Here is a 22361-nt window from a genome sequence, read left to right as displayed (position 1 = left end):
CTTTGGTAAAATTCAGGTATACTGTATATCTACAGCATCCCTCTACTCTTCCAATCTAGTTACCCTATCATAAAATAAAATGAGATGAGTTTGGCATGAGCTATGTCTAGCAACTAGCACAATATCTGATACATAATTAATATTTAATAAATATTTGTTGATTTAATTGATGGACTTGTTCTTGATAAAACCTTATTAATGATCACCGTTTCCCTTTCTGAAGGATGAGAAACCATTCCTTCCATGAAACGTTTTAGCATTTTTACCAGGAATTGAAGCTTCTTGGTTTATAGTTTTCAAACTCTATCCTCTTCTTTTTAAATTTTTTTTTTTTAAATCAGGGCAGCATTTGGTCCTCTTAAGTCTTGTGGCACATTTCCCATTCTTTGCACTTCCAGAAAACATTTATAGCCATTCAGCAGTCATATCTGCCAGTTCTTTCAGTACCCAAAGATAGAGTTCATCTGAGTCTGCTGACCTGAAAGTTCTCTTTTAGGATTTCTTCATTTATCTTGGGGCAAATGAGTACATCATTACTACTTAAATTTTCTCTTGATACTTATACTTTATATGGGGACATCAAATGAAACAACACAAGAATAATGATTGCATGAATATATATGCAAGAGATTTCACTATTCCTTATAAGATCAAAGAAAGGCATTAATAAACTTGGATCGGGGAACAATAAGCTATGGAGTTAAATTTTTACATAGTACAAATAACTTTTACAAAGTTAGAGAAGCAGAAGTGTACAAGACACGAGGGGGTTGAAAGGAATATTGCCACAGAAAGAGTAGACAACCCATATTGAGAAATAGCTGGAGATGAGGTGGGAAAAGTAAATATGAGCCCAAGTGCTCAGAAATCTCCTTACTTGTTCTTCTTGCTGCTAACTCACATTTTGCAGTAAAAAAGTATTTTGCTTAGAACAACATCACTGTAGTCTCAGCATAATTATACCCAAAAGGAAACAAAGATTCAGGGGTTAAATGACTTGTCTATTTTACCATACTTTGTTAGTGTCAGAGCTAGGATTCAAATCTAGGCCAAATCTGAGACTAGGTCTATTTCTACCATACAGTCAGTGAGCTCTTTTAAGGGCCACCTCTTGTGCCAGGGGCTGTGCCATTTCAAGAATACAAATGGTGGCAGAATGATCCCTACCTTCAAAGAAAACAGAATGTCAATCCCAATTTTGCTTGGAAAACAATATCTTCTTTGATTAGACTGTTGGCTCTAGCAACTGATATTCTCTGTGCAGAGGGGTAGGATGTTAGCTTGCTTACACATTATTCCTTTTAAGAAAGATAACCATTTTTTCTATGGTGTCTGAACCCAATAGTGTTGTAAATTGCAGGAATTATGGTCTTCTCTCTCTCTCTCTCTCTTTTTCTCTTTTTTTTATCTAACAGAAAGTGAAACAACAGACAGTGTGCCAAGTGATGAAGAAAGCACAGAGGTGAGTGTGGGTGGGTGTTGAACCCTAAGAGAGGTGCTTCGGGAAAAGTATTGCCAAAGACTATCTCGGTTTATTGTTAGAGAATGTTTTTTGTTGGAGGATAGGGAGAATGAAGTGAGAGTGGGGAGGTGTGTCAGAGGCTGGCTTCTGCATTCTGCTCTGATAAGGATCATTAATTTTAAAAGAAGGTCATTGGAATTAGCTGGAAAAAAAATTAGTAGAGAAAATAAAAAGGAGAGGAATAGTGCTTTTTAAAAAATGCATATCAAAAGAAAATTATAAAGTGAGAGGCCTATGTAAGTAGTCAGTCCCACAAGTAACCTTAAGTTATTAGTGGAAATGACATCTGGCCAGATCCATACAATCCAAATTCAATGTACAGTAGAGCTGAGTATTCTACATATAGCTTGATTTTCTCTTCTTTTCTGTGATCCAGGACCCAAGGCAGTTATTTTTGTGTTTTATCTTGATTCTGGCCCTGCTTCTTTGAGATTTTCCTCCTCCTGACAGTGATTACACAATGACAGGAAATGGCTATGATGATGATAGAGAGCCTTCTGATAAAACACGTGTGTGTGTGTGTGTGTGTGTGTGTGTGTGTGTGTGTGTAACAGAGAAACAGAGATGGAGAGAGATAGTGAGACAGACAGAGAGGAGAGCAGGCAGATCTAAAGGGAGGGTTTTGAAGCAAAGGGGAGGAACAGGGAAAGAGAGGGGAGAGAAGGGGGAAAGAAAGACAGAGAATGAGACATAAAGAGAGAAATGGAAGAAGTGGGGAGGAAAAGAAGAGAGAAAATATACTTTTCAAGGAAAGCAAAGGACAAAGTGTGATGTGCATATAAATTCTCGCTGATCATTCTGGGATCAAAAATCTCACCCTGTTTTTCTCAAAGACACATGGCTGGATCCCAGATTCATGCTTGGAAGACATTGCTGATTCCCTTGAACTAATTTGGAAGCCAACAGGAACACTGAAGCTGCCTGCTGAGAAATTTCTTATTTTATTTTCACTAAACTGAACCTGTGGCTCATCATAAGAGTCAAATTAAACATAGCATATTTAGTGTAATGAACATAAAACCCAATTAATTTCTTAATTTGGGGAAAGATAGAAGAATAGAGTCTCCAAATTGTTTTGTTACCATCTTTTTCTTCCTTTACATAATGGTCTTATCTTTGAGGAGTTAGTGTGGTCTATACTAGGAAAAGAATTCTTAACCTGGGGGCCTTGAGCATACATACAAACACATACATATATACAGAGAGAGATGTGTATGCATATATGTATATTGGTTTCTTTTGTAATCCTGTGTTATTTATATTGTATTTAAAAACATTCAGAGAAGGGGTCTATAGGTTTCATCAGATTACCAAAAGGGTTAAAACACAGAACAAATTAAGAAGTCTTTTTCTAAAGCTAGAGGACCTGTGTTCAGATGCTGCCTCTGACACTTACTAGCTGTGTGATGTTAGGCAGATCAGTTTATCTCTGTGCCAAGTTTTTGTTTTTTTCATCCAAAAAATGAAGGGGTTGTGCTAGAATGGTCTCTGAGGTCTCTTCCCACTCTAGAGCTCTATTTTTACAGTCAGAGAATGGGAACTGAGCTGGGGGAAATCCTTGCTTAAGTTACAAATAACCACACACATATTGGTTTTTTAAAATAGTTTTTATTTTTCCAAATACATGCAAAGATAGTTTTCAACATTCACTTTTTCAAAACCTTGTGTTTCAATTTTTTCTCCCTCTCTCTCCCCCTCCCCAGCTCTACAAGCAATCTGATATAGGTTAAAGGTGTAATTCTAAACATATTTTCATATTTGTCATGCTGCACAAGAAAAATCAGATCAAAAGAAAAAAAATGAAAAAGAAAAAATAAACAAAAAAATGAAAATGCTGTGCCTTGATTCACATTCAGTTTCCATAGTTCTTCTCTGGATGTGGATGGCACTTTCTATCACAAGTCTATTAGAATACACATTTAGTGTTTAGTGAAAAGTACTCTTTAGACTATTGCCAGGTCTGTGACTCTTAAAAAATGCAGTTAGTAAAACATATTTATTCTCAGAGGAATAAAACAATTTTAAATGTTTTATTTTAAAACAAAGCAATAAGCAATTTAAAACAAAGCACCTTTCTAAAGTGAAAAAACCTCTTAAAATTGTTCTTTTCTTTGAAAGGGACGGCAACATTGGCTGAAAAGGAACATTGAAGGCAAACAGTATCTAAGCAATATGGGGACAAGAAACAGCTACCTGCTGCCCAGCATGGCAACTTTTGTGACTTCCAACAAGCCGGATCTCCAGGTTACCATTAAGGAGGAAACTTTGCCTATGCCTTACAACAGCTCCTGGCCTCCCTTCCCTGATCTTCCCCTAATGTCTTCAGTCTCTCAGGCTCCTACCAGTAGTCGACCTGACCAGGAGACCCGGGCCAGTGTCATCAAGAAAACATCAGATATCACCCAGTCAAGAGTCAAGAGCTGTTAAGCCTTTGACTGTGAATTTTGGCCATGGCTGTTGGGGATTTCCTTGTTTTTGTTTTGTTTGCTTGTTTATATTTTATTTTTCTCTTTGAACACCTACTTTAGACAAATCGAAGGGGAAAAGCCTTGACAATAGAACATTAATTGCTATGTCCTACTCCAGTTCTGGAGCTTTTTTTTAAACTCAGGACCCCAGCCTATCAGTAAGTCTCTCTAAAGCCTGTTGGATTTCCCAGGACAGAACTTTGGGCCTGCTTTGTTCAAGTCTCAGGACTTCATAGGACCATCAATATCTCACATGGGGGCTGTGTCTCTCATAGTCAAGGCCAGGGCAAGATGGAAAGCATTGGAATGAAAGAGAAAATGTGAACTCGCTGGAATTTAAAAAAAAAAATTTTTTGTGTGTGAATATGTATATAATGCAGTACTAGCAATATTGCAGTCTGCTTTCTGCACCTTATCTGATGAAAGCACTTACAAATAGGCCTTTTTCATTATCTTGCTCTAAATTAATGGCACATTCAGAACCCCTCTTTTTCCTGTTCTCTTCTCCTCCAAAGGTATCCATACTACATGTCCATAAGGATGAGGGGGAAAGAATATTGATCTTCTGTACAGATGTCACGTTTTGAGACTGCTTTTTAAAAATTGTTTCTAATCTGCTATGCTTGAATGCCACGCGGTACAATAATAAACCTATCATGAGGATATTATGCAAATTCCCAGATTTGAAAAACATTCTAATTCTAACCAGAGCAAGCTTTTTTAATTTTTTATACAGGGGAATATTTTATTCAAGGTAAAAATTCTAAAGTGAATATAATTGTTTTTTATCTTTTCTACGGCAAATTTATAATTTTAAAATTCATTTTCTTGTTTATCAGCAATTATTACATCCTTGTGGCACATTTTTTTTTAATTTTGTAAAGGTGAAATAGCTTTTATGAGCTCGTGTAGCAATCAAATTATCCTGTGGATTGATAATAAATAAATATGATATAAAGTTAAATTTTTAATGAGCATCTTGCCTGGTTTTGTTTATAGTCTGCTTCAGAGCAGCATGGCATAGTACCTAAAGAGCCATCCTAAAAAGCCAGGAAGACCTGAGTTCAAATTTCATCCTTTATATATGCTTACTATGTGACTCTGGGCAAATTATTTAATCTCTCAATGTTCTAGCATCTCTTTAAGACAGAGCTCCTCAGTGTGTGTGTGTGTGTGTGTGTGTGTGTGTGTGTGTGTGGTGTGTGTGTGTGTGTGTGTGTGTGTGTGTGAGAGAGAGAGAGAGAGAGAGAGAGAGAGAGAGAGACAGAGACAGAGACAGAGATGCAATACCTTCTACAGTCTCATGAAACATACAGATTCCTCAATATATTTTTTATCAGAATTGAAAGAAATGCTAAATTTCAGATAGAGATAATTAAAAACAAAGATGCAATTTTTCATTCCCATCCATGCTTATGGACATTTGGAAATCTTTACAAGTACCCTTTTGTGTTTTGTGGAACCTAGGTTAAGAATTGCTGTGAGATTGTATGTTTGAGAGAAGGTGCCAATCTGAACTGGTAGAAGGAATTTCCTATTATAATTTATACCAAAAAATTGAGGGTCTGATTTCTAGCTCTATTTTAGGATTAGGAGATAATAATCTTAATATTAGCTAGTAACTTTTATGTAGCACTTTAAGACTTGCAAACTATTTTTGCTTATATAATCTCATTTAATCTTCAAAACAACCCTTTGAGGTATGTGCTGTGATTATGCTAATTTTGCAGATAAAGAAACTGAAGCACAGAAAGGTTAAGTGATTTGTTCCCGGTCACAAAAATAGTAACATCTGAGGCTGGATTTGAACTCAGTCTTCTTGATTCCACATCCAGTATGTTATCTACTTTGCTACCTAGTTATCTCTGCCCAACTCTGACAGAGAGCCAGGATTCTTAGGAGAAGTTGGTTTAAGGAACCTCAAGCCTTTTCCTTTAAGATAGACACCTATTAAATGGAACATGAAATGTTATAAGACAATGTCTGTTTTCTTCCAAAAGAGAAATTAGACCAAGAACTACTGTAGGGAATAATAATTCTCATCTACCTACCAGTGAGATTTTTGGTACTATTTGAACTGTAGAAAACCCACTGGTTTTTCAATGCCCCTGCCTCTTTGAAAGGCAGACTGCCAAAAAGCAAGACCTCAATCTACCTCTTCAAGCTTTAGATAATTTTAATCAAAAAATAAATAAGAAGAAACCAAAGTCCTGAATAGAATTTTTAAAAAACTAAATATAATTTTTCTGATGATTTTTGAATGGCAATGAAAAAGTATATAATATATATGTGTATATACACATATGTGTATGTACATATACATACATGAATATGTTGATATGTATACACACATATATTATGCATTGCATCTTTACAAAAATAATTTCCTGAAACATAAAACCTTTACAAACCATTGCTGAAAAGGAAAAAAAAAATCTATGCTTCCTTTATTGACCATAATACAATAAAAATTATATAAAGGGCCACTAAAAAGAATATTGAAAAGATTAAATAACTTAGTCCTTAAGAATTGTTAGTCAAAGAATAAGCCATAGAAATAATAGATCATTTCATTAAAGATAATTAAAAGGACAATAAAAAATAAAAGAAAAAATTCCAAAATTTGAGGAATAGTTAAAAGTCCTTAGGTGAAAAATGATGTCTTTGGATCATTAACAAGAAAGAGAATGAACCGATCAGTGAATCAGGATGCAATTAAAATACTAGAAACCTAAATTTTAAACTCCAATTATATACCAAAATAGAAATCTTAAAAATTAAAAAAGAAATGAACAAAATAGACAAAAAAATACCATTGAATAAGAACAAACAAATCTATGTCCTAGGGGGAAAAAGCAAACAAATAATAATTTGTATAAATTACTATCTTTTGCCCCCACTTCATGACAACAGAACCAAAAATTTGAACTAAATGGATATTTATAAAGAAAAATAGCATATCCAAATGAACAGAACAAGAGCAGAAATTTTAAAATCACAAATGAACTTTTTTTTTCTCTGAGGCATTTGGGGTTAAGTGACTTGCCCAGGGTCACACAACTAGGAAGTGTTATGTGTCTGAGGTCAGATTTGAATTCAGGTCCTCCTGACTTCAGGGCTGATGCTCTATCCATTGTGCCACCTAGCTGCTCCTACAAATGAACTTTTAAAGATAAAATTCTGGACCAAATGGATTCTTTCAAACATCCAAAGAATAAGCAATCCCAATGTTAAATAAATTACTTGCCAAAAAATTCAAAAGATGGGAATCCTAGCAAATTCCTTGTAGGTCTCAGATAAACTAGGGACGATCAAAACTAAAAAAAAGAAGCCAGAGCAAAGAGCATATGCAATTTAAAAAAATTAGCAAAGAGACTAAAACAATATATCACAAAGAGCATACACTATGATCAGGTTGGAGTCAAATTAAGTATACAATATTAGGAAAACTATAAAAACTATATGAACAAGGATAGTGTGACTTTTCCAGTAAGTTCAGAAAAAAAAACAAAAAACTTTTGACACAAATAACACCTATTTCTGAAAATCACTAGAAAAAATAAGGACAAATGGACCATTCCTTAACATGACAAATAGCACATATGTAAAGCAAAGAAGTACCATTATTTGTTATGGAAATAAACAAGAATCCTTTTCAATTATGTTGTCACCATTTCTATTTGATATAGTACTAGAAATATTGGCCATAGCATTGAGGCTAGAAAAAAGAAATTAAGGAATTTTTTTTAATACTCATAGGTCAAGAAAAAACAGAATTATAACTTTATGCAAATGATATATAGTTAAAAGAACCTTAAAGAGTCAACTAAAAATAAATTGAAGTATTGGTTAACTTTAAGAAAGGTGCAGGCTGTAAAATAAATTCAGAAAAATCAGCTTGCCTATTATAATACTATCCAACAGGAAGAGATAAGAGACATTCTATTTAAAATTATCACAGAATGTATATGATATTTGAGAATATCTTTTAAAGACATAAACAGGAACTATATAAATACAATTACAATTGTTCACAAAAGTATAGGATTATTAATCGAGTAGGATGAGCCAATATAATAAAAATGATAATGCTACTTTAATTTACTTATTAAATGCCATACCAGCCAAACTACCAAAAGATTACTTTATGAGACCTAGAAAATAATAATATTGAAATTCATGGGGAGAAGAAAAGGTAAAAAAAAAAAAAATCTCAAGAAAAATAATGAAAAGAAATGGGAATGAAGGAGCTAGCTCTGTCAGATCTCAAACTATATAATACAGAGCAGAAATTACTGAATTGAGAATTACTCAAACAATTTGATAATGGTTAAAAAACAGATCCATCAGAACAGATTAGGTTTCTGCATACAGAAACAAATGTATCTAGTATCTTAGTATCTGATAAACAAAAATAATTCAGTTATTAGGAGAAAGATCCATTATTTGACAAAAAGTCCTGGGAAAATTATATAATATGGCGAAATTAGGTGTAGACCAATATCGTACACCTATATCAGGATAAGTTCCAAAAGAGTATTTGACTTTGATATAAAAAAAAATGTTAAAGTGTAGATTTTAGCAGATCTTTGGATAGGAAGAAAGTTCATGAGATAGCAAAGAATAGAGAGAATTCTAAAAGAAAAAAAAATGGAAAATTTTAATTACATAAAATGAAAAAAGTTTTGAATAAGCAAATATAATAAAAATTAAAAGGGAAACAGTTATTTGAAGAAAAATACGTTGCAAAAAGTTTCTCTGATAAAGGTTTCATTTCCAAGATGTATAACAAATTATTCAAATTTAGAAGAAAAAAAAAAAACATTCTCAAATTAAGATGAACATGCAGTTCCCAGAACAAAAAACCCAAGCTACCTATAGCTTTGTGGGAAAAAAATAAATCTTCTAAATCATTAATAATTAAAGAAATGCAAGTTAAAGCAATTCTGAGATTCTATCTCGCACTGACCAGAGTGGGCAAAGATAACAGAAAAAAGAAATGTTGGCAGGGTTATGACAAGAGACAGGCATATTGATGCATTATGAGTGGTCCTATGAATGAATATAACCACTAGAGAAAATAATTTGGAAATATAATTTAAAGGTAACTAAAGAGTGTGTATGTATTTTTACCCAGTTAAAGCACTGAGAGAGAGTTAAAGAACTATACCCAAAAGAAATTTTTAAAAAAGAGGAAAACGTCTTTTATATTACAAAACTAATAGCTAGTTTTGTGGTAGGAAAACTGGAAAAAGCTGCCTATGATTTAGAAATAAGTTGTAGAATATGAATGTGATGGAGTATTGTACTGTCACTTATAAGGAAATGGCTGGTTTCAAAGAGAGAGCCTAAGAATTATATGGACTGATTGCAGAGTGAAGTAAGCAGAACTAGAGAATAATTTCTGTTAGAATATCATTATCACAAAAATGAATGTCTGAAGACTTATATAAACTGATGAAAAGTCAAATGAACACAACCAAGAGAACAATTTAAACATCTGCAATATGATTAAAAACAAATAACTTTGAAAGGTGTAAGAAACACAATCAATAGAATGACCATTCATGATTCCATAGGACCAAAGATGAAGAATGCTACTTATGATAGAGAGGTGATAGATTTAGGGTGAATTATGAGACACATATTTTCTATACAGACATCATGGGAATTTGTTTTGTTTGATAATGCATATTTGTTGTGAGAATTTCTTTTCAATGGAAGTAGGAGGGAAAGAAAATAGGTTTCTGTTCATTAAAAAATAGAGAAGCGATGCTATAGATGTAAAATGTTGCATACATTATCAGGTAAAGGCACTGTATTATTCATTTTACTTAGCTGTTTTTATCAGAAGAAATTTCTCATGATTTAATGTTTAAAAAAAAAAAAAGCAAAATTCAGGACACACCTGTGGACAAATTTAAGTAAATCTATTGTCTTCAATGGAGTGCTCTCCTCTTCCAGCCTAGCTTATAGATAGCAATAATTGCTCTGCACTGACATTCCCTCCAAAGTATTCTCTGCTAGGGTTGCTGAGCTAGAATTTCAAATCGTGATACATTCTTGTCTTATGTATGTGGGAGAGACTAACTAACCTTGGACCAATCAGTCAGGAACCAACTTTGAAAGTCTGATTGACTCATAAAGTCAGAAAAATAAAACCTGCCTCTCCCTCCCTCAGAGGAGTAAGGATGGAAGTAAATATACGTGTAAGGGTGGGCCTCTGACAGGGCACGGATGTTGAGGGAATTCATTTAAGGCACCTTTGTGGAAAGTACAAAGAGTTAATTAATAAATTTTTTTATCTAAGTTTGCATTGTTTGTAGATATGATTAGCAGTCTTTAAATTAGAAAAAGAAATTACTATTTCATTGGTTGGCTTCATGTGGTTGAGAGTTCTACCCAAGAATAGTCAATCTACTTTAAAGAGTAGTTTCTTTAAAGTCTTATATTGTTTTTCACTTAATTTCACTGATGTGAAGAGTTTAAAAATGAGTAAAGAATTCTCAGTCTGGTGTTGTCAAACTCAGATAGAGACAGAACCCTACAGGCCATGTATTGACTTAGAAAACCATAGTTTAACGTTATCTATGTTACATTGCATTTTTATTTATTTTGTTAAACTTTTCCTGATTACATTTTAATTTAGTTCCATCTAGGCATAATCCAAACACCTCTCCTTTAGTCCTTTAAGAATCATTTTCTATTCCAAAATTGAGGAGTCTAGTTCCTTATTAACCTCCTGTAGAGAAATACTGTCTGATTCTAATTATAGATTTATGGGATTGTTGTTCCAGAGCCTTAAAGGATAGCAGGAGGGAAGGAAATAAATATTTATAGTAGCCTGCTTTTTTTCAGGCCATCCAGTCCAGTTCCCCCACTTAACAGGTAAGTAAACTGAGGCCTAAGGAGATTGAATGACTTGTTCAAGGTCACACAAATAGCAAGCATCAGAGGGACATAATTTTCCTAAAGAACAAAATGGTAAAGCTGGATCCAAATATGTCACCTAAAAAAGAAAAAATGCAAAATGAATAAAACCTAGCTACTGCTCTGGAAATTTTGAGAAATGAATAAGCCTTGTGTGGTAGGTTTTAGTGGGCAAAATAGAGGAAGTCCAGGAAAAGCAGGCCCAGCTGCCCAGGGTTAAGAAGCTCCTCCCCATTCTCCTTTTTTGCTTCCTCTTTAATTTCACATACAAACGCAGGGCCTGGTTCCCTTCCTGTCAGTATCACAGTCAAAACAGACTCTAGATAAAATTCTTCTCTGATTATCTCTGGAATGATTTGCTCCCCACATTTCAGCAGCTGTGACCAGTCTTAGTAAACTGTTGGCAGAGAAAATATAATAAACATACACACAGGTGTGGGAATTTAGAAGCAGAATCAAAATAGTTTAAGGAAACTATTCCATTGCTGATGAGAACCTGAAAAACTGGCACAACTTTGAAAAGTATCAATGAAAAACAAAGAGATTTTTCTCCCTTCCAAAATGATGGTTTTCTACTAGTTTGGGGAAAATATGCCACAGGTATGTACTTCTGCTCAATCTTTGAACTTTAGGAAGGATTTAATGAGGGGGGAGGAAAGAGGGAGGTAGTTTCACTGATTCAATCCCAACTTGATCTCCATCAGTCAGAAAGTCATAGATCTCAAATTTCGAAAGAGACCTTAGAGATCATCCAGTCTATTGGACATATCATAGGTTAAGAGAAGTGAAATAAAGTGACTGAGATTAGAAAAATAATAACTATCAGGCAGTTTTGGAACTTAGATTCCTTGACTAAGGCCAATGCACTTTATGACAAACAAAAAGTTATATTTTTTTCCCATCAAAATTTATGGACTCTGAAATCTCTTCACCATTGTCTTATTTTTTCTTTTTTTAATTTTTAAAAATTTTATAATAACTTTGACAGTTCACCATTGTCTTATCTGCTACTATATGCATATACACATGTATGTGTATGTATGCATGTATAGATATATGCACCTAGATACATATACAAATGTGTCTATGTGTGCATGTGCATATTTAGCCATCACTTATCTCTAGTTATCTACACACCCATTTGTGGGTTTTTCTTTGCGCTGTTGTCATTTAAATGATCACTATTCTTCATATATACACAATAAGCATACTATACATTAAATCTTGGAGATTAAAATAAAAAAAAAAAAACATCCTTATTTTCAAGTAGTGGGAACCAGCTCTTGTGGACAGTTTAGTTTCAGGTTAAATGGGAAGGTGATCCTCAGGGCAGGGCAGCGTAGTGCATCTTTACCATCACATCCTTTATGAAAGCCATATTCTATTTCTGACATTGAACCGTTAAAAAAAAGAACACTAGTACCTTTTTTTTTTTTTAGGGGGGGCATCTTTGGTGTCTATGACTGCTGAGGAGGTGGGCAGGAGATTTCAGCACCCCCAGAGTCAGTTGTCAGGTTTCATCTTCACGAGTGTTGCTGTCGTTGACAATGGTTGTAATAATAGTGGTGGGGATTGATGGAGGCGGGAGGACAACAATTCCTGGGGCTTGGGTTTACCTGTCTGAGTCTTCAAGAAATAGAAAGACTAGTCCATGGCCCAAAAGTTGCTGTTTACATTCTGTCACGGTGGAATTTAATGGAGCTGAAGTGATATGGGTTGTTTATGGGTAAATGTCAAGGTTGATATTGTAGGTTAACAAAGAAAAACCAAATAAAGTGGAAATGAATTGCAAATTGCTTTATAGACATATTTCATTTGATCATTCCACTCCACCATGTGAGATCAATTTTTATTATTCCCATTTTATAGACAAGGAAACTGAGGCTGAGAGATATGATTTCACCAGATATACAGAAACATACTTTGTCTCACCCATGCACACATGGCTAAAGAGCACAACTAAGCTTCATTTTTTATTGATTAATTTAAAATTAATAAAACAAGCATTTCCTTAACACAGTATAATTAAAAGATGATTATATATGAAGCTGCAGCTCTATTATATATAATTTGCTATTTCTTTGTGAGGGAAGGAAAAAAAGTAATTCTCTCAGACAGCTTCTATTTTTTCATCTGAAAAATGAGGGAGTTGGACTAGGAGGTTCCTTCCATCTCTGTAATTCTAAGAGAAGAATTTTCATGTCTCTTCAATATCTCCTCACCATTGAGCAGCTTGGTCTTCCTGGCTCAGTTCTGATCTCTCTTCATGTCCCCTTATAAAAAAGGGACCCTCTGATCCTCTACAGTAAAAGGGAGCTTTTCAAGGAGATCTTTTATTCTGGCCAAATTAACTCTAACAACAGGTGCAGGGTTTCTGCGACAGTGCTCCTGAAAATAGTGACTGGCAGGAAGGAAGTGGTGAGGCCTTCGAGCTAGTTTTAGCATAAAAGTTAGTCTGTCCAAGAACCCTGGACATAGCCTCCAGGGCTGCAACATATTTCTTGACAAAAGAGTTTAGAGAGTTGTTTAACTACATTTCTTGAGGAAGGAAACATACTCACACACATACATACATACAGCATAAAGTCCAACATGTCTCTCTATGTCTCCTATTCTTTGCAGGTCTGGTCAGCTTCTCAACACCAGTCGCATAAACATGTTCAAACAAGGGCTGCTGTCTGGGTGGAATTTATCTTCCTGAGATTGTGCAACAGCAGCTTGTTTAGCCCCTCCTGAATAACATGAACAAAACCTCATACAAACTATACAAGGGCAGCCTGAGTGGTGGAAGTGGTTAGACAGAAAGATAAAACTGTCCCTATAGGTGCTCTAATTGGTTTGAAAATATTCTCTTCCTTGGATTCTTTTTTTTTTTTTTTTATTTCTGTTTCAGTTTCCAGTAAAATTTGCTTTCTGAAAGCGGCTTTTTCTAAATATAAACATTTGTCCATGATTCTCTTGCTCTGCTGCCAAGGGGCCAGAATCATGAATCTGCCCATCTGTGAGTATTAGAGGGGGAATTTCCAACCTCTAAAATGGCCTGCTCCATTTCAGACCCTCCAGAGTGAAGTCAATTCAGTTTAAAATAACAGACCCAGGGCTACAAAGACAAAAAATGTTTTCTTGTTCTCAGAGACTATCAGTTTGATAGTCTACGAATTCTTAGAAGCTATTTAAAATCCCTAGCTTTATTCATAGATTGGCTCCCCTCAACTTCTAGATCAGAGTTTCTTAATCTAAGGTCTATGAATCTGTTTTTTAAAACAATTTTGATTTTCCAATATATTTCCTATTTCAAAATAGTTGGTTTCCTTTGTAATTCTTTATATTTTATTTTATGCATTTAAAAGCATTCTGAAAAGAGGTCTATAAGTTTAAGCAGACTGCTGAAAGGGGTCCAGAACCCTACTTTATGTGAAGCTTTTCATGACCCTTCAGCTGTTTGTGCCTCTCCCTCCAAATATCTATCTATTTAAATATAAGTGTATAAATGAAACACATCTGCTTCATCTAGATCATAAGCTCCTTGGGGGCAGGGACTGTGTCATTTTTGTCTTTTCCACATAGCCGCCAGCACAGGATTTTTAATAAATGTTTGTTGTGTGCTTGCTTGATTCAGTGCCTCAGAAGGATTTTTGACCTTGGTTGATTTTGATGTTCCTTGTATCAACCCAACCAAATCAGCCTTTAATCTGTGGATGATTGGAGCTGAACAGAGCAGGCTAGAGCTAGAAGAATCAGAAATCAAACAAAAGTTTGATTTCAAAGTGAAGGAAATAGCTTTCAAAGAAGGACATATGTGCTGGGGCCTTGTCCCTAATGGCGAGACTCAAGGCAGTCTTAATACTTGCCAATGAGGGATAACAGCAACAGTGAAGCAAGTTGGATTCACAGCAGGGCTTCATGTGTGGAATGTGGGTACTTCTCAAAGTTTGTACAGTGCTTGTCCAAGCTCAGAGAAAATGTAGTGCTGGTCAAAGCAATATAATAATTATGTGGTTTTTGCAGAGGGTGAGATCATCCTGAGGATAAATACAAAGGATTGTTGTTATGTCAAACTCAAGGCATAGTCAAGGCTAGAAAACAGAATGTCTCCTAATAAATGGACAGGGCAGGGACTGTGTCACTTTTACTTTTGAGCCTAATCCCTAGTACAGGGCCTTGTGGTGGCTGTTGTTGCTTGCTTGATTAATTCCTTTTCTCAGATGGAGATGTGATCTCATTGCTATTTATGTTTCCTGCAATGATGAAGACACTATCACCTTCATAATTGCCCATCTTCTGTCACTCTTTCTATATATTCTCCTTAATTTGGGATTCACCCAATATATTCAGGGCCTTCATTGGTTTTTTCAGAAATCTGAAAAGTACTACTAATGGATCATATGGGCTAGTTACCTGTTACTCCACACCTTTATCACATACACAAAACATGTTAGTAATGATCATTAAAATAACAATGACATTTACATAGACAGGATTTGTAAAGCTCTTTATATAGGTTACTTCATTTGGTATATCTATCTATATATGTAGGAGGTAATAATATTATATACTATACTCTATCAGATTGGTGCTATTATTATCTCCATTTTACAATTGAGGAAATTGAAGCAAACAGGGTAAGTGACTTGCCTAGGATCATACAGCTAGAACATGTTTGAGATCAGATTTGAACTCAGGGAGGTGAATCTCCCTGACTCCAGGCTCAGCATTCTATGCACTATGGCACCACCTAGCTCTCCTATGTTTCCTTAGCTAGAGTTCAAATTCAGTGAGGGCAGAGCTGGAGTCCCTTGTACTCCTGAGCACAAAGTGTATGGTTCAGAGTATGACAAAATGTTAGAAGCTCAAAGAATATTAGAGATCATTGAGTTCAATCTCCCCTCCCCCACACTTTTTTTAAGAGGAGGAAATTGAAGATCACAGAAGGGAAATAACTTGCCCAAGATCACACATAGCAAGTGAGTGTTAGAACCAAATGTCTAACCCAGATCTTCTGGCTCCAGATTCAGAAAACATCTTTCGCTTATGGTGTTATTTCATTTTTTATTTTCATACTTAGACCCCACAGACCATGAAAAAAACCACACTATGGGCTAATAATAATTTTAATTAAAAATGTAAACATCACTCAAATTCTCAGCTAAAGCATGACCAGGACCCTGGGAATGAGAAGGAAAGCATGAACTACATGTAGTTCCTCATTTGCTGTACATAGGAGGTAATAATACTACATACTATTATATATGCCTTGTGGTTGTTTTAAAATATTATGGCTAGCTCCCAATTAAGAAATGGTCAAAGGATATGAATAGACAGAAGAAGAAATCCAAGTTATCAAATAGCCAGAAGAAAAAAATCGAAATCAGTAAAAATTAGAGAAATTCAAATTAAAATAACTCTGAAGTATGATCTCACTCCTATCAGGATAGCAAAGAAAAATAACAAATGCTGGATGTCTATGGGAAAATTCACATATTAATACACTGTTGAGGAATTTGAAGTGGTTTGGTCATTTCAAGTAAAAATTTGGAATTATACTAATCTGGATATAGTTTTTAATTGATACCCCAAAGACACTGAAGAAAAAGGAAAAAGATTCATTATATTATTGTTGTTCTGGCAAAGAACTGGAAACTAAAGAAGTATCCATCAAACTGGGGAATGGCTAAACAATTTCTGCTGTTAATGTAATAGAATACCATTATGATATAAGACATGATAACAGGGGATGACTTTAGGAAAACCTGGGAAGATTTGTGTGAATAGAAACAGAAGGAAGTGAAGTGCTATTAATATGCAAGAAAAACAATTATGGAACATTTTAGGAATTCTGATCAACAGGATGATCAAGCAAGAAGATATAACATATTACTCGCTAAACTGAGATTTTTAAAAAAAATTATATTTTTAAAAATTTTCAGAGATGGCCAAAGGGCAGAATTTGTTTTTCTTAAACACACATGTTTGTTATATAAGGGGTTTTGTTTTTCTTCCTTTTTCAGCTTGTGAGAGATGGGAGAAATGGGAAGCCGAGAATAAAGATTTTTTTAAAGCTTTTTATTTTCAAAACATATGCATGGGTAATTTTTCAACATTGACCCTTATGTTTCAGATTTTCCCCTCCATCCCCCTATCCCCTTCCCTAGATTGCAAGCAATCCAATATATGTTATACATGTTAAAATATATATTAAATCCACTATGTGTAAATATTTATACAATTCTCTTGCTGAACAAGAAAAATCAGATCAAAAAGGAAAGAAAATGAGTAAGAAAACAAAATGCAAGTGAACGACATCAAAAAGAGTGAGAATGTTAAGTTGTGATCCACATTCAGTTCCCACAGTTCTCTTTCTGAGTGTAGATGGCTCTCTTCATCACAAGATTATTGGAACTGGCATCTATCATCTCATTGTTGGAGTCACGTTCATCAGAATTGATTGTTGTATAATATCGATGTTGCCATGTACAATGGTCTCCTGGTTCTGCTCATTTCACTTAGCATCAGTTCATGTAAATCTTTCCAAGCCTCTCTAAAATCAGCCTCCTGATCATTTCTTATAGAACAATAACATTCATATACCATAACTTATTCAGCCATTCTCCAACTGATGGGCATCCACTCACTTTCTAGTTTCTTGCCATTATGAAAAGGACTGCCACAAACATTTTTGCACATGTGAGTCCCTTTCCTTCCTTTAAGATCTCTTCGGTATATCGGACCAGTAGAAACGCTGCTAGATCAAAGGGTATATACAGTTTGATAACTTTTTGAGCATAGTAGCAAATTGCTCTTCAGAATGGCTGCATTCATTCACAGTTCTACCAACAACGTATTAGTGTCCTAGTTTTTCCACATCCCCTCCAATATTCATCATTATCTTTCTGTCAGAGAATAAAGATTTAAATAAAATAAAATTTAGTTTTGAAAAATGAAAGAAAAATTCTTTAAAAAAAACAAGTATTTGAGCTGAAGGCTTGATTTAAAATAATGCAGCTCAAAATGAGTTTCTAGAAATTCTCACCACTGAAAAGAAATGTCAATCATTTTAGTTACCAATTGGAGCTTGCCAGAAATGTCAATTGCTTATGGTGTTATGGCTCCAGGAATATGGAATTGGAGCTGGATGTTTCTAGATTAGTAGAGCCAAAGAGGTGTAAAGAAATGGGAACTGATTTGAGTTATTATTTGCCCTTCATTTTTTTTTTTTTTGGTTGAGGCAATTGGGATTAAGTGACTTACCCAGGGTCACACAGGTAAAAAATGTTAAGTGTCTGAGTCCAGATATGAACTCAGATCCTCCTGACTTCAGGGCTAGTATTCTATCCACTACACCAACCAGCTGCCTCTGCCTTTCATTCTTGAAAAGGAGAAAGGACATCAGCAAGGTGATGACTTGATTTGCAAGTAAACTGGATTTAAATAAGGCAGAGCTGTGCAAAGTCATCAGCTTCATTCTCTCCTCTAGTCATTGGGAGTCCAGTGGCAAGATATGTCAAGACAATGGTAATGGCCCAACAGTTCCCATCTAGAATCGAATTATTGACCTTTGTAATTATACATCATTTCTTATTGAAGCTTTTCCTTTCCCCAGTACCCAATACTATACACTATGCTCTAGTTGCAATGAATTGAATGTGAGGTTCCATAGTTACTGTCTTAAGCACTTTACATCTCAATTGTTCAGTTATTGTGATGGAGGGAAGGAACACCAGGGTCAGTTCCAGAATCACAGATGCTCAGAGTCATCTAAGTTCTGCTTGAAGGTGTCTGCTGATGGGTGATCTCAGTACCCACAGAGGCATCCACTCCACTTTTCAATACCTGTAATCAACAGGAAGTGGATGGGATTTTTTGGTAATCAACAAATAATTATTCATTCCTTACCATGTTCTAGATTAATGCTAAGTACTGAGAAATCAAATACAAATGGGAAGAAAGATGGTCCCAGCCCTCAAAGAGTTTACATTTCAATGGAAGAAGATAACACAAAAAAGATGCTGAAAAATTGGGGATGGGACATGGTAGAAGTCTGAGCTGTAGCCTGTAGAGGAATGAGACATGGTTAGTCTAGGCATCCTCCTTAAATGGTGATTCTGAAAAGAGCCATCCAGTCAGAGAGGCCATATACTGAAGGCTACTTCCTGGAGAAGAATGATGCTGTAGGCTGTAGACCCAAAGAATGGCAGAGCAAATCCCAAATGCATTTTGGAGAGAAGGGAAGGAAATTATATATTTGCTGATTTTATGGCAAAGAGGAATGTAGAATGTCATCAGTTAAGTCTGGTCCTTTTAAAGTGTTGCTTCTGAATTGATTTTCATGGTAACTAGGATTATGAAAAGGTTGAAAGGAAATCCTTCACCAAGACCTGGTAGACACCTTCCACCTGATTCAGAAACGATCATACCCAATGGGAAACATTGGCAGAGAAGGCAAAGCAGCCAAGATCCAATTTCAATTTTTAAAAAAAAAAAGTGATCAGAACACTAGCTTCTCTGGAGCATCGGAGGCATGAGTTGTCCCAGAGACTCATGAATTCATTATCCAAGTCTGTCTTTCCTTTCTCCACGAATATTCTAGGGGTTTTTAGGGGGAGGAGGAAGGAGGGCAGGTGGGGAAATTTGGACAAATTGTTTGTTAGTCTCACTACGTCCTTGGAGATGCACCAAAATCAGATCAGACAAAACAACACTATGGACAACAACATGGTGGTGGGGAGTAGGGTGGGGAAGTGGGGTGTGGGAAAGGGAGAATTCTAGACCACAAAGCTAGTTTTATCTGCTTTCATTTATATGAAGATCATACCAGTCTGACTGAAGACAGAACAAAGCTGACTCAAATATCTTTTAAATCCAAAGTAGGGTCTCTGATGCTCAATTCTGAGACTAGTTTCAGTCAAACTCCTTCCATTTTGGGGACTAGAATTCATAGCATGTTTGTCTCTTTTTTGTTAGTAGTTAGTTAGTAGATTGAATGTCTATTGTTAACAAAGAAAAAAGGAAAGAGATTGTTTATCAGAGTCGGAAAGCACATTAGGGACCACCTAGATCAATCTGTACCTTTCTGAGAATAGATTCAATAACATCCTTATTAGGTAAGTATCTAGCCATGCCCTACCTAAAGAAGCTTGTTCTATTGTGGAGTAAATCTGATTGTCAAGAAGCTTTCCCTTGTATCTAATCAAAGCCTCTTTGTAGCTTCTGCTCACTGTTCATAGTTCTGCTTTTTGGGCTTGAGAAGAAAGAACTTTATCCCTTTTCCATAGACAGCTTTTGAAATACTTGAAAAATTATTTATTCAGTCTTATCTATAACTATGCTTAGCAATTGAGATATAAATTCAAGAGGGAATCCTGTCCCTGCACATAGAGAACATGCCTTCTAATGGAGGAGACAATACATATAGGGAAATGGTGATGGAAGAGAGGTGTTTTGAATTAGGAAATTACTAGCAGGGGTGAGCTGGAGCCAGCTCCCTTGTTAAATTTTGAGTGTGAGCATTTATATTTCAGAAATCAGCAGCTGCTACTGCTGGTTTGTCAGTTGTCTGGATTTAAGAAAGTTAATCAGAAAATATGAATAATGAAGATTAAAATTTTAAAGTATGTTCTCATACATTCTCCTCCACTCTAAAAGCCACTTGTTAAATATTTATCAGCACTGTTTATAGTAAGAATGGGGAATGTCTGACCCAATAATTTACTAAGGCAATTGTCAATGATAATGAGCTAAAAGCTAGGTACAACAACTTCCCACTGCTTAAGTTATATAAATTGACCATTTTGTATGGTCAATGAATGATATCATATGACATATCCACATGGCCATTGGTAGGAAAAAAAAAGGTTCTCCATCCCTGGCTTATAGGGGTAAGGAGTATTTCTTAGGAATGTATGTACCATGTTTTCCTGATAATAAGACACTGTCTTATTTTTTTGGACAGAAAAACACCAGAGGGCTTATTTTCAGGGAAGGGCTTATTTTAATGAACATTGAGAGCAATTTTAATAAACAGGTAAATGTGAACCAAAAATACCTTTATTCAATAATGATCATGTCATCTTCTTCAACAACATCGTCATAAGTGTCCATACCCTGAATTCCGTCCTGGATGTTTTGCGCCTCTATTTCCTTCAGAAGAAGTGGACCCAATCTGTCATGTCCAGCAATATAGCTCTCTTTAAATGAACATGTCTTGTCCAGGTAACCTTCTCGTAGTGCCTTGGCGACACAGCTGTCAGTAATTTTATCCCATGACTATCACCCAAGTCACGACTTCTTGCAGACAGGGCTTCACAAAGTTTCCACGCTGATTTCTTTCCATTCTATTTTCAATGTAGTCATTGCCTTCCATGTGCAAATGGTCCTTGAATGGTTTGTTTATTGCAATATCAAGGGTCTGGAGATAGGCAGTCATTCCTGCAGGAATCATTACTTGATCTATTCTTCTCTCTGCAAGGAAGTTCTTCATTTCTTTAGCGAGGTGAGTGCTGGCTGAGTCCCAGATTATCAGACCTCTTTGGTTACCTCGCATAACAAGTGGCAGCATTAAATCAACCTTATAACTTGTGTACACCAGGCTTTTTTGGTTTCAAGAATGTAAATGCCTGATACAAGTTCTATCTCATCTTTCTTGCCCTTACTGATGATTAGAGGTGTGGCTTTCTTTCCATCCAAATGAATTGCCAAAACACAGGTGACCCGTGCAGACAGAATAATAAAATTATGACCATCAGTCCTTCTTTTCACTCCATCATGCCCCTCAATAATGTTTTAACCCCATCATGCTCCCTGAGTGCTCCTTCTATCCTCCATGATGCCCCCTGAGTTCTTCTTTTATCCTCCATCATGCCCCCTCACTCCCGCTTACATACCAGGTTTTTATGTTGTCCTGCCTCAGCTCTCCTCTGCGGCGCTGCTCTCAATGGCGCCAACAAGCAAATCACTGGGGAAGAACAGGATGATGTGCTCACTGTTGCAGCTCTGATTGGATGCAGCTTGGAGCACGGCGTGCATTTCACCCAGGGGGGTGGGGAACGGTGCATACAGAGGGTACCGTAATGTAGCGTGTAGTGCAGGAGATCACCTTCACTACAGTAGCAATCTCAATAGGGTTTATTTTCGGGGGAGGGCTTATTTTAGAGGAATCATACACAGTAAGGGGAGGGCTTATTTTTGGGATAGGTCTTATTATCGGGGAAACACGGTAGGAGCAAAGATAATTGATTTGATGCTGGTTTAACAATTGGAAGAGGGGGAAGAACAGGGGTATCCATGATGACAATATAGTTATTGAGAAGATGGTTGGAGAATGAAAGGAAGGATGGTCTAGGCTAAGACTAGATGTAGTTGATTACTGAGGGTAGTGATTAGTCAGGACAGTAAGATGTCCAGAGTGCTTGTTTCTGGTGGGTTAAATCTTCCCAGGAACATTT

General features: G+C 35.7%; 1 protein-coding gene across 5 annotated transcripts in view; it reads left to right on the top strand.

The window, feature by feature from the left end:
- IRF2 (interferon regulatory factor 2) overlaps window positions 1-4961 on the top strand; it is a 127486-nt gene extending 122525 nt beyond the window's left edge. For all 5 annotated transcript variants that reach the window (XM_051967513.1, XM_051967511.1, XM_051967512.1 and 2 more), the window contains 2 exons: window positions 1416-1462; window positions 3641-4961. In XM_051967513.1, the coding sequence (XP_051823473.1) occupies window positions 1416-1462; window positions 3641-3949 (356 nt within the window). In that variant the 3' untranslated portion in view covers window positions 3950-4961. The remainder of the gene's footprint in view (window positions 1-1415; window positions 1463-3640) is intronic.
- The last annotated feature ends 17400 nt before the right edge of the window (window positions 4962-22361 follow it).

Source organism: Antechinus flavipes, chromosome 6, assembly GCF_016432865.1.
Source record: "Antechinus flavipes isolate AdamAnt ecotype Samford, QLD, Australia chromosome 6, AdamAnt_v2, whole genome shotgun sequence".
Classification (NCBI taxonomy): Eukaryota; Metazoa; Chordata; class Mammalia; order Dasyuromorphia; family Dasyuridae; genus Antechinus; species Antechinus flavipes.
The sequence above is the reverse complement of the archived record's forward strand: the minus strand, read 5'-3'. Positions and strand labels throughout refer to the sequence as shown.